This window comes from Oncorhynchus keta, chromosome 32 (genome assembly GCF_023373465.1).
Source record: "Oncorhynchus keta strain PuntledgeMale-10-30-2019 chromosome 32, Oket_V2, whole genome shotgun sequence".
Classification (NCBI taxonomy): Eukaryota; Metazoa; Chordata; class Actinopteri; order Salmoniformes; family Salmonidae; genus Oncorhynchus; species Oncorhynchus keta.
This window is the reverse complement of record NC_068452.1, coordinates 8,314,895-8,328,796: the sequence shown is the minus strand read 5'-3', so window position 1 is coordinate 8,328,796 and position 13,902 is coordinate 8,314,895. Positions and strand designations below refer to the sequence as shown.

At 41.5% G+C, this 13,902-nt stretch overlaps 1 protein-coding gene across 1 annotated transcript in view; it reads right to left on the bottom strand.

Annotated features, from left to right (window-relative positions):
• Positions 1 to 10,114, bottom strand: part of LOC118364981 (voltage-dependent calcium channel gamma-1 subunit-like) — a 30,518-nt gene extending 20,404 nt beyond the window's left edge. The window contains exon 1 of the mRNA XM_035746843.2: positions 9,532 to 10,114. Within this exon, the coding sequence (XP_035602736.1) occupies positions 9,532 to 9,766 (235 nt within the window). The 5' untranslated portion in view covers positions 9,767 to 10,114. The remainder of the gene's footprint in view (positions 1 to 9,531) is intronic.
• Positions 10,115 to 13,902: the final 3,788 nt, after the last annotated feature.

The window sequence follows — 13,902 nt, the reverse complement described above, 5'->3', positions numbered from 1 at the left end:
AAGGCATAATCAGGGCGGGCTGGGAGCAGAAAGTCTCGCTATATGCTGACGACCTCCTTTTGTTTATCTCCAACCCTGATACCTCATTGCCACGTGCCCTATCTGTTCTTAAAAAGTTTGGATCAATCTCAGGGTACAAGCTGAATCTAGGCAAGAGTGAGCTTTTTCCGGTAAACAAGGCTGCTTTAAAGTGCTCTTTTACAAGTTCTCAGTTTAGGATTGTCTGGGATCAATTCACCTACTTGGGAGTTAAAGTGAAAAGGAAATATTCAAATTTGTTTCAGGAAAACTTTGTTGCTCTAGCAGACAGTTTGAAACAATCTTTTACTTTTTGGAATTCGCTACCCCTTTCTCTTATCAGAAGGATTAATGTCATTAAAATGAATGTGTTGCCCAAATTTTTATATTTATTTCAATGTTTACCCATTTTTATGCCAAAATATGTCTTTATTTCACTGGATCAAACATTCATGCATTTGATTTGGGATGGCAAGGTACCACGGATTGGTAGAAAACATTTACAGAAGCCTAGGTCATTTAGCTCTACCAAATGTTCAGACATACTACTGGGCTGCAAATTTCAGAGCCCTTCTGTACTGGCTGCAGACTGATCCTACTGGCCCTAGACCACTCTGGGTCCAGATGGAGTCTGAATCGTGTAAACCTGCAGCACTTTCCTCTGTGTTGTGCTCGTCTCTCCCAGTGTCCCTAGGCAAAAGGTGTGTCAACCCAATTGTAAAGCAGTCTCTTCAAATTTGGAATCAGTTCCGTTTAGCCTTTAGCCCCCGAGGCTTCTCTCTACCAGGCCCAATCAATCAGAACATATTTCCTCCATCTTTGAATGATGGGGCATTTGGCACTCACTAGGCCTCTCCTCGCTAGCCCAATTATTCTTTGATGATACATTTGCCTCTTTTTCTCAGCTGCAGGAAAAGTTCAATCTCCCCCAATCCCACTTTTTCCACTATCTCCAGACTAGAAACTTTGTCAGAGCTAACACACCTGGATTTCCCCATAGGCCTGCGAATACAGCTATAGAGAGCATCTTGGAGTTGAACAAGCTTCCTAGGGGCGCAATTTCAGATGTATATGCAATCATTCATGACTTACAGAACTCGTCCTCTTTTATCACTAGACACAGCCTCATTCAATTGGTTCACCGTATCCAAGAGGACGAGTGCACCCTGTGCAGCACAGATTCCCAGGCGTCTTCCCCCAAATCCTTTTCCCATCGAGTCTTTAAAGGCACCAAAGAAGGTTCTGTAAGTCATGAATGATTGCATATACATCTGAAATTGCGCCCCTAGGAAGCTTGGAAGAATATTCTCAGATTTTGATCCTACCTGTGTCAGATGTAAAGTGGAACCAGCCACACTGTTGCATATATTTTGGGGCTGTCATAAACTGTCAGGTTTCTGGGAATTAATATTTAAATGTTTCTCTGATATATATGACACTGTTATAGATCCGTCTCCCCTTATAGCCCTTTTTGGAGTACTGCCCATGGGTACCCCCCTATCAAGAATCCAGTCAGACACTGTTGCTTATACAACTCTTTTAGCTAGACAGCTAATACTACAGAACTGGAAGATGGCAGCTCCCCCATCTTATAAATATTTGGTGAGAGATGTGTTGTGCTCTCTGAAACTAGAAAAAATTCAATTCAATTCACGTGGGAACCCCAAACTGTTTAATGAGGCTTGGGCTCCATCCCGGTCTTACTTTAAACAGTCCATCCTCTGATGGAATTCCAATTAATACTAAAATACGTCTGTATTTGACCCCCCTGTGACTTAAGGGTTGGAGGAGCTTCTCTCTGTGTTTTTGCTGGGGGGGCATTAAGGTCCATGTGCTTATCGATTGTGGCCCTCAGATGCCTTGTTCATCTTGCCCAGGCAGAGACTGAAGTGTGAGCTCCCAGTTATTTGTACACTTTGTTCACGCCTACATGAATAATCATTCTATTTTTTTTATTTTAAAGCATTGTAAACTTTATTTTTGGTCCAGTGGATGGTCGGTCTGTGGCCATGACTGTCTGTGAGTGGTTGCATTTCTCCACCCTTATCCCTTGACTGTTTACAGGAACAATGGTAAGGTGTTTGCTCTGTCCCTGTACTATAGATTGCCCTTTGTAGCCTTCTGCCTGGTGTGTTTAACTTGTCTAAAGTATGGTATATTTAAAGCTATTTTTATTTTATTTTTTTATATATTTTTTCTAGTTGAGTATATTATTTATATTGCTTTGTGTTGTGTGTGTAAAACTTAATAAACAGAGTTAAATATATATAATAAAATGCACTACTACAGGATATTTCTTAACGTAGCTCTTTATTAGCTAGCTATAACTGGCATGTTCACGTATCGCCAACCAGGATCAAACTGACCATGACCTAACCATTTGAGTGGTCTTAACCAATCATAGCACAGTATGATAAGGCGGGAAAATGCATCCAATTATAATTCAATATGTTTACACATATCAATATTACATAGTTTAAATGACACAACCTCCCCATTGAGTTTAATGTTTGAATGCCAGCCAGCATTGTTTTCCCTTACTTCTCCCAGAAAGATGCTGTCCTGCTGTACCTCCTCTGAGACCTCATGCATTTGCTTGAATCGACAGACAGCTGAAAAGTGTCCTCTCCTGTGACATTTCCTGCATTCCGCATCCTTTGCTGGGCAATCTTTCCATCTGTGGAAAGGGGATTTTCCCACATCTGCGACAAACACTTGAACTAGCTACTGGTGCTGTCTGTGATTGTTTTCTCCAGTCTGTCTCTGTTCTGTGTTTCCCCCCCCCTTTTTTTTTTAGCTCAGGTATGAAAATGCATTTATTTCCTCACTCTTCGCTCTTCAGGGAGCTGCTGTCGCGCAGCATCGTCTGCTGTCTTTTTACTGTCTCACTCTGCCTAACCTGATTCACAGCTTTGGACAAGGTAAACTGGGAGTCCAACTGTAACTTTTCAGAAAGTGATCTTTCTTATTCCCACTACAATCCGATCTCAGATCAGCTCTCCCCTGAGCGCGCCAAACTGACAATGTTCTGCTAGTTTGTGAACAGCTGTGATACAACTGTTCGCGGTTTCACCCTGCCGCTGTTTGCGCATATTAAACCTAGCTCTTTCAAATATAATGTTGTGTCTCCCTACAAAATGCGTTTCAAAACAGTATTTAACTGTAGTTAAGTTTCTCTTCCTCAGTCAACGTTGAAACATTTAATATATTCTCGGCCTCATCACCCATAGAGTAGATCAGTGTATTAACTTGAAATGCCTCATTTTTCACGTTTAAGCCTGATGCTACCCCTGTACCTTTCAAAGTGCCTGATCCATTTTGGCCAGTTTTGAATGTCCATACAATCAAAATTCTCCGGGGGACTAATGCGAAATCCGTCAGCACTAGCCACTGGCCTGTCCGTGTTTGCGCCAGAGCCTGTTGAACTTAGAGTCGCAAACCCTGAAATCGCGCCTGTTTTTTCCTCTTGCAACATGTTGCTTAACAGTAACTTAGTCCTTGCTCGTTAGCTAGCAAAATAATGACATGCGGTCTTTTATCTCCAACACTGTGCCCTCCCCTCCCTGCTTCGAAACAGCCTGAATGTACGATTTACTTGGTACGTCCTTCACATTTATGTGATTATTAAAACCACTTCTGACACCATGTAGTATTGTCTAAAATAAGGACACAAGACAATGAGGTTCTAGCTCCAGCATGTTTACTAACCTAACCCTCGTCATACCTAGGTATGGATACCCCCAAGGGACATCCTACTACAACATCCATGGATATAGTCCCACACTACTAGATGCCGTGGCTCTCTTTGTGTTGTATTAATTCCACCCCGGAACCGTATGACTCGGCACATGTCCAGACAATGCTCTGTCTATCAGTGAGTGGATTAGTAATGCCAGGGTGGTCCAACTTTGTAACATTCCAGTGACACCCACACCAACAGGGTTATATACATTTCAGTGCGAATGGAGTCCAAACCGCAACCTAACTAGGAGCCACTTCGCCGACGTCAACATCTCAAAGAGACGATAAGTAAATAGCACGCGATGGAACTCAACTGGTAAGTCAATAGCGTATCAATTAGCTGACCTACTCAAAACAGAAATTCTACGCACCACTAAACAAACCTTCATCTATCTTTAGAAAGGTGAGGAGATGAAAATAAGCCTCCGCTATCGTGTTGTAATGAGGCGCTTCACAGTAAGTTTGTGTGCAATTTCATCAACATAAGTGAGGCATTTCTTTGAGCCCCATGTTTTCATTCTCTTTGCCTGGCTATAGCTACAACGTGTCGTGTTGTAGCCGAAAATGACCCACCCTATGATGACCCACTCGAAAATGACCCACAAATATTTAAGCTCACGTCTAAAATAGAAATAGGGACATATAACCAACCATTTAGATAGTCTACCATTGAGATCATTATATACAGAAAAGCAAACCAGAAAGACCAACATGCAACAAATCATCATTGGCACATCCACAGCCCGGGTTGCCCCTCCCAGCACTGGTGTGTGGTTGAAGTTCCGGTTGTCTACATGCCCGGGCTTTGACTAGCCTACCCCAGGACCCTTGTAGACCACCCCGATGGGATGGGAAATGATTTTGGACGGTGGGTAGCAGGGCAGCGCCAGGGAGGGGGTTAGGGGTTGAAGGGCTATGCCTGGCTTGTGCAGGTGCCCTTGTCACTCAGATGGGCTCTGAAGGTGTGCACACACTTGACTCCCTCACGGCTCTTACCCCAGGACAGCTGGGTATTTGCACAGCCTATATTTATCCTCCATTGGCCCCCTGCATAGTGCTGCGCACAACAGAAAATCCCGCCGATATCTTTGTTTCTGTAACAGTTGCTATATTGGATTCTGCTGAACATCTCGCCACATCCCTGACCTAGATTGTATGTTTGCTGTTCTGGACAGTATTCATATGTAATGAGTTATGTCAATATCCTGTTTTACAGTCATTCTTATTTTTTTTAACCATCTGTTATGATTATTTAGGAAGGCAAACAAGGTGAGCAACAGTGGAAAGCAACCTTTATGTACACATATACATAGATCTCCATTTCTCCTTGATCTATGTAGACTACTAGCTACAATATACATACATTGTTTATTCCAACAGATGGCAAAACCCATGGAGGATCACTTAGAGATGACAGAGGGGCAGGAACTGTCATAGTGGTTGGTATTTCTCTCATTAAGATGTGAGGCTATAATAAATATTGCTATTCATTCCCAAATAGAGTTAGCGATACCAAATGAAACCCTGGTGCCTGGCATTGTACCTACTAGAAAGGTTATATTCCTCTTGGCGTCTATCCACTGCATTACTTTTTTTGTTTGCTGACCGCGTTATCTTCCAAGAAGATTAAAGTCACAGCTGTGAATACCCCCCTCCCACCATCGCTTTTAATCATAGCAAGGCGACCAGAAACAGACGGAAAACAAACTGTGCAGCTATTCCCTCCGCATGGTAATCAAACAGGCAAAGCGTGAGTAGAGAGAAAGTAGAGTCGCAATTCAACGGCTCAAACACGAGACGTATGTGGTAGGGTCTACAGCCCCCCAGGACACCCACAGCACCCGATGTCACCCAAAGCCAAAAAGATCATCAAGGACAACAACCATCCGAGCCACTGACTGTTCACCCCGCTATCATCCAGAAGGGGAGGTCAGTACAGGTGCATAAAAGCTGGGACCGAGAGACTGAAGAACAGCTTCTATCTCAAGGCCATCAGACTGTTAAACAGCCATCACGAACATAGAGAGGCTGCTGCCAACATACAGACTCATATCTCTGGCCACTTAAATAAATGCACTTAATAAAGTTATATCACTAGTTACTTTAAATAATGGCACTTTAATAAGGATTACATATCCTACATTACTCATCTCATATGTATATACTGTATTCTATACCATCTACTGCATCTTGCCTATTCCGCACGCCATCGCCCCTTTACATTTGTGTGTATAAGGTAGTTGTTGTGAATTTGTTAGATATTACTGCATAGTTGGAACTAGAAGCACAAGCATTTCGCTAACCTCGCATTAACATCTGCTAACCATGTGTATGTGACCAATAACATTTGATTTGATTTACTTCACACGCAATGCTGTATGTGTGGCATTAGCAATGTAGGCACATTTTGTTGTTAGCAACAAGGGAGTTTTAGCAACAAGATATTCATTGAGTTTTTCCCCATAAAGACTATTTGAAAATAGGTTTAGGCTTTTTCTTTTGTGATCAGGGTTAAGGAATGTGAGTTGTCTGTAGTTTCGCCAATGAGTTATTTTTCAAAAATGTACAGTTGAAGTCGAAAGTTTACATATACCTTAGCCAAATACATTTAAACTCAGTTTTTCACAATTCCTGACATTTAATCCTAGTAAAAATCCCTGTTTTAGGTCAGTTAGGATCACCACTTTATTTTAAGAATGTGAAGTGTCAGAATAATAGTAGAGGGATTTATTTCAGATTTGACTTCTTTCATCACATTCCCAGTGGGTCAGAAGTTACATACACTCAATTAGTATTTGGTAGCATTGCCTTCAAATTGTTTAACTTGGGTCAAACGTTCGGGTAGCCTTCCGCTTCCCACAATAAGTTTGATGAATTTTTGCCCATTCCAGACAGAGCTGGTGTAACGGAGTTAGGTTTGTAAGACCTCCTTGCTCGCACACACTTTTTCAGTTCATCCAACACATTTTCTATAGGATTGAGGTACGGGCTTTGTGATGGCCACTCCAATACCTTGAGTTTGTTGTCCTTAAGCCATTTTGCCACAACTTTGGAAGTATGCTTGGGGTCATTGTCCATTTGGAAGACACATTTGTGACCAAGCTTTAACTTCCTGACGGATGTCTTGAGATGTTGCTTCAATATATCCACATTATTTTCCTGCCTCATGATGCCATCTATTTTGTGAAGTGTACCAGTCCCTCCTGCAGTAAAGCACCCCCACAACATGATGCTGCCCCCCGTTCTTCACGGTTGGGATGGTGTTCTTCAGCTTGCAAGCATCCCCCTTTTTCCTCCAAACATAAGTGGTCATTATGGCCAAAAGGTTATATTTTTGTTTCATCAGACCAGAGGACATTTCTCCAAAAAGTACAATCTTTGACCCCATGTGCAATTGCAAACCGTAGTCTGGCTTTTTTATGGAGGTTTTGGAGCAGTGGCTTCTTCCTTGCTGAGCGGCCTTTCAGGTTATGTCTATATAGGACTCGTTTTACTTTGGATATAGATACTTTTGTACCTGTTTCCTCCAGCATCTTCACAAGGTCCTTTGCTGTTGTTCTGGGATTGATTTGCACTTTTTGCACCAAAGTACTTTAATCTCTAGGAGACAGAACACGTCTTCTTTCTGAGCGGTAGGACGGCTGCATGGTCCCATGGTGTTTATACTTGCGTACTATTGTGTGTACAGATGAACGTGGTACCTTCAGGCATTTGGAAATTGCTCCTAAAGGATGAACCAGACTTGTGGAGGTCAACAGTCTTGGCTGATTTCCCCATGATGTTTGAAGGTAGGCCTTGAAATACATCCACAGGTACACCCCCAATTGACTCTAAATATGTCAATTAGCCTATCAGAAGCTTCTAAAGCCATGACATAATTTTCTGGAATTTTCCAAGCTGTTTAAAGGCACAGTCAACTTAGTGTATATGAACTTCTGACTCACTGGAATTGTGATACAGTGAAATATTCTGTCTGTAAACAATTGTTGGAAAAATTACTTATGTCATGCACAAAGTAAATGTCCTAACCGACTTGCCAAAACTATAGTTTGTTAACAAGAAATGTGTGGAGCGGTTGAAAAACGAGTTTTAATGACTCCAACCTAAATGTATGTAAACTTCCGACTTCAACTGTAAAAGCCAGCTCTGTGTGGATTTTGACCACCCACACTGACCACCAAATGTATCCATGATACGTCTGTTGGTACTCAACACTATGTATCTAATAAGACACTGTAAGTTTGGGTATCTCTAAATAACCTGCACAACAGTGTTCCTTACTTTAGTAAGGGTCTGATACAAAGCAGAATGATTTATGCTACGTTCAGCCCTGCGTTTCTTGAGGTCTTTCTGACTGCTCCGCTATTTAAAGGGTTCAATCAGCAAAGGTGCCTTGCCCGAACACACACACACCCTTAGGACAATCTTGGCTAGATTCTCTGAAGCAAATGTGCCCACTCCATAGTTAGCTCACCTCTGGGCCTCTGGGAATTTCATAATGTCGACTGGTGCAGGCACTTTAATGAACAGGTGGAAATGCCGGGTTGGGACTCATTTTGTAAACATTCTTGGCTGACCCCTCCTAGCTATAAAGAATTAAGGGATTTACAATGTTAAGCTTGGCGCATTCCCGAACCAACGGCGCAGTCAGACAGTGGTAGTGCTCCTTACATTAAAGCTATGTGTTGTATTGCTTTTACAAGCTCCACTCAACTATTCCCCTTCCTGTCGATGAGTTTATTTCTCACTCAATGTGATATTGACTCAACATTTAGTGTGAGTCATCACAAGTTAGTGTAGTGGGATCAAAGCATCAGTTGTCATTCAATGGTCGGATAAAGCCGGGATTCAATCCGATCGCCCCTTTTTGGCTGTGCACCATTTAAAGGCAATGTTACCACAGTCGCGGAGATCACATTCAAAGTAAATGCTGCAGATTGGAAATTACCTTTTTAAATGTCAACCGTGCTACAAAACGGATCTTCCGTGGTCCAGATTGGATTCTGCCCTAGGTCCTGTTTTGATTGGAGTAAATGATAACTGCAGTCATTATAGAGTGTATGTTAAGGCCTTGGAGCTTGCCTTGTTAGAGCTGGGACTCAGGGGATACTGCAGCTTCAAGAGTTCTTAGTTGCTGAGGAGCTGGCAAACACCTCAGCTTGGGGGAGAGAGACACCTCATCGTTTGATTACTGTGGGGATGTAGCTGGATTGGGACTTTAAAGGTCAAGATTAGTCTGAAAGTATTGTGGTCAGTCTGAACGTGCTCGACTTAGTTTATCTTATTGCTGTGCTATTTATTGTAGCATATGCTAATCCTCACACTGTTGAGCTTCTGAAGCCTCAATATCTCAATTAAATAAAACAAGCAGTTTTACACACCAGGAAGGCTTGTGGTTTAAGAGGAACATTAGCTGACCACATTGCAAAGATGACTGGTGCTTGGTGACATGGCTAACCACTAAGTGTTGAACCATGACCTTAACAAGAGCTAACTGACCCCCTTCCACCAAACCCCGTCTCTCAGGCCTGTTCCAACAATCCAAATACTGTTTTTAATACTGTGTGATAGCACATATTTCTCAGTCAGTAATTAGTGTGTATCCGTTTGAACTTATAGACACAGACAATGTTTTAAAGTGTGTTACATTAAGTAGCCTCAGACATTGGATAGTGAGGTTAGAGATAGAGAGGTTCAGGGTTAGCATAGACACAGACAGTGCAGATTTTCAGGTCCAACCTATAAAGCCGTCTCCGTGTTATCTTGTCTTACCTCCAGGTAAGCTGATGGGGCCACAACCCTTTCCATTGTAGTCCACCTCACTGATGTAGATGACCTTCTTACACAGCCTCCAGAGGCCAAAGTGGGCCGCCTCACACGTCGCGTTCACCTGCTCCACCCGCGGGCTCAGCACGGCCCAATGGTCCGTCACCACCGCCGTAAACATGGACGCCATACCCACCAGGATCACAAAGAACGTCATCTTCACCTTCGTACGCTTGTGCATGGTGCAGTTTGTACGTGGAAACACTGACCAGAAAATGGACAATGAAGAGGAAATGCGTAGCGCCGAGGTCCTCACTTGGAGCAGACTTGAAGGGACATCAAACTTGTGGGGACATCGGACTTCTGGGGACGTCGATGGTGGATTTCTGTGGGCTTCGCTCCTTTAACAGCCACACAGCCTTCCACAAATGTCTCTCTCTTCCCCAGCCTACACCCTCCCACTCTCTCTCTGTTGGATCTGTGCCTCTGGTTTGAGGGAAAGGGGTCAGTTTTGTTGTGCCCTAGTTTTCACGGCCCTCTCCCATCTCTGACTGTGTTGACTGAGGGGGGCCTGTGTGCTTCAGACTACAGCTGTTAAGGTGGATCAGGAAAGTTGATGACCAAACCGACTGCCGTGGGGTGGGGGGCTGCTGCTATAAATGTGTGCTGTGATTCAAGATGTCAGGCTGTCTTTATTGGGTTACATCAAAGTGTGCATGTGTGAAGTGCCATGATAAGGGACGTGACTCATTTTTATTTCCCAGTACTTACTCTAATATATTCAACACACTATTTGGCAAACATCTCAGTGAACTATACATGTGCTGTGACACAGAGTAAGTCTAGGACCTGCCATTTTTACCAGTTCATTTACAACTGTACTGGGGTACTGACATCTCATGTCCATCCTATGGCAATTTGTGGATGCTGTTTTAAAAGGATTTGTGTTATTGCTATCCTCACTGCTTGGTCTGAGTTTCTATGTATCTCTAAACTATTTACAAGGACTAAATGTGTTTGTAAACAGCAGCTGTCTCGCTGCAGGCCTGAGAGTGGCTTTGACATCCCCTCAAGGAACCAGACTCCGGTATTGCCAATCCTGACATTGCTGACTCTCTGCCAAACTCCAGCACATATCAGATTGATAGTACATGGTAGTGAGCTTCACCAATGTCCCAAAAAAGTAATAATACTTGAAAGTCTTAAGCAGTTTTTTTTGGGGGGTATCTGTTTGACAACTTGTACTTTTACTCTGCTCTATTCCTACAGAAAATATGTACTTTTGACTCCCATACATATTCCATGAAACAAAAAGTACCTGTTTCATTTCAAATGCTCAAGTAGAAAAGCAATATGGTCCAATTCACGTGCCTATCAATATAACACAATAAACACAAATATTGCGTTTGAAATTGACTTTGGAGTATGTGCCCCCTCCCCTGTCTCTCCATCTGAGGCATAGGCAGAAATTGCTGTGTCTGGGGCCGAGTAAAAGTGTCTGGAGATGGGCCAACATTTTCCAGCAAAAACATCGACATTGTAAGTGAAAATTTGTGCAATTGCATCACATAACACGTGATACATGTGACCAAGAAACACCACACGTTTCCCTTGTCAAACAAGCCCGTTATTAGGCCTAATGCCAAGTCAGGCAGCACAGGTTAAAACCGTTTACAACACCGCCGACCATCCGAGACCGACAGTAAACAAACATAATTAAATACACATCATAGGAGGCGTGTGAGTTTCTCATGTTTGGCGTAGCAGCTCAGCCCGAACTAGAATACATTTATTTAATCGAATCTAGGCCTGCGAAAAGGGGATACGATACATATTGTACAATATGACATACATCTAGACAGGAGGAAAGTATTGCGCGAAACTTTCCAGTGGCACTGACTTGCCCAATGAAGACAGTGAATATGCGCACTCAACAGGCATATGTCCGACGCTCTCCGCTGGTGCCAATAGATTAGTCCTGGTACACCAGTTTGTTGTAGCCTACTAATGGGAATAAACTACAGTACGTTTTACAGTTAAATCATTTGAAAGGATCAATCAGGAAAAAATGTGCCTTGTGTTTATTCTGCGATTGAATTTTTGAAACATTGAGATAGGCTAGGGCTGTTTTTAGATGCTTTTCACTGACAATATTTCATATTTGCCGGGCGTGCGCTGACCAAGCTGCAGGCTTCCCTGTAGCCTAGGTGCTCATGATTTACCACATGACTGCGATTTAACCAATTAGGTCCCAGTAACTTCTTACTGCATATGCAATGTTTCTGATTAGTTAGGGGACAATACAACCAGCGATATATATATATATATATATATATATATATATATATATGCGTAATATAAGGAATATGAATTACTTTTTACTTTTACTCAAGTATGAAAATGTAGTACTTTTCCCACCACGGTACATAAGTACATTTAAAACCAGATAGTTTTAGGCTTTTACTTAAAAACTTCTTATGGCTGGTAGTAGCTTGGATGAATAAGGTGCCCAGAGTAAACTGCCTGCTACTCAGGCCCAGAAGCTAAGATATGCATATTATTAGTAGATCTGGATAGAAAACACTCTGAAGTTACTAAAACGTTTTGAATGATGTCTGTGAGTATAACATAACTCATATGGCAGGCAAAAACCTGAGAGAAAATCCAACCAGGAAGTGGGAAATATGAGATTTGTAGGTTTTCAAGTCTTTGCTTATCCAAGATGCAGTGTAAATTTGGTCTGATTGCACTTCCTAGGGCTTCCACTAGTTTTTAGAACCTTGTTTAATGCTTCTACTGTGAAGGGGGAGCAAATAAGAGCTGTTTGACTAAGGGGTCTGGCAGAATGCCATGAGCTAAGTCATGCGTGCGGTTGTGAGAGCGAGCTGCGTTCCTTTTCATTTCTAAAGACAAAGAATTGTCCGGTTGTCAAAGGAATTGTCTATACATCGTTTGACATGTTTCTACGAACTGTAATGGAACTTTTTGACTTTTCGTCTGGACTAAGTGCCTGCATCTCGTGAATTTGTATTTGTGAATTAAATGCAAGAACAAAAAGGAGGTATTTGGACATAAATGATGGACTTTATCGAACAAAACAAACATTTGTTGTAGAACTGGGATTCCTGGGAGTGCATTCCGATGAAGATCATCAAAGGTAAGTGAATATTTTAATGCTATTTCTGACTTCTGTTGACTCCACAACATGACGGGTATCTGTATGGCTTGTTTTGGTGCCTGAGCGCTGTACTCAGATTATTGCATGGTGTGCTTTTTCCGTAAAGCTTTTTTGAAAGCTGACACAGTGGATGTATTAAGAAAAAGTATATATATAATTCCATGCTAAACACTTTCTATTTTCATCAACATGTATGATGAGTATTTCTGTAATTTGATGTGGCTCTCTGCACTTTCACCAGATGTTTATTTGAGGCAATACATTTCTGAACATAACGCGTCAATGTAAACTGAGATTTTTATGAACTTTATTGAACAAAAAATGTCCTATGAGTGCCATTTGATGAAGATCATCAAAGGTTAGTGATTAATTATATCTCTATTTCTGCTTTTTGTGACTCCTCTCTTTGGCTGGAAAAATGGCTGTGTTTTTCTGTGACTAGACGCTGACCTAACATAATCGCATGGTATGCTTTCGTCGTAAAGCCTTTTTGAAATCGGACACTGGTGGGATTAACAACAAGTGTATCTTTAAAATGGTATATAATACTTGTTAAAATTGAGGAATTTTAATTATGAGATTTCTGTTTGAATTTGCGCTCTGCACTTTCACTGGCTGTCAAATCGATCCTGTTAACGGGATTTCAGCCGTAAGAAGTTTAAGTAGTATTTTACTCGGTGACCTTTATCTGTACTTAGTCATTTTCTATTAAGGCATCTTTGTTCAAGTATTTGAGTACTTTTTCCACTGTTACCTAGGATAAGATCGGGTCAATGCAGATAGAATGGGTAACCATAATTTTTTGCAGTTAAAGTTTTTGATTTATAATATGCTTTCCCTCATATTTAGCTTAATCACATTTTGATTGTTTTCCAATCTAATAATGTTGTACTTTGAATTACACATTACACATTACAAATGTTTTTCATTGTTAATATATCACTGTAATGTGAACAACTAAAGTATGAAATGCTACTGGTGCACAGTTATTAACAATTTTACTTCTACATTGCTGCTCCCATCACAAGTGCTTTGTTGTAACATTGGCTGAGATGATGCCTTGGTCAATCAAGTTAACCTTTACATGGCTAATTACAATAGCCAATGTGGTTAATGAGTAGAAGTCTATTTGTAAAAGTATACATGAAAAACATAAATACACTTTATTTGTAAAGAAAATATAGGAATTCTAATTCAAA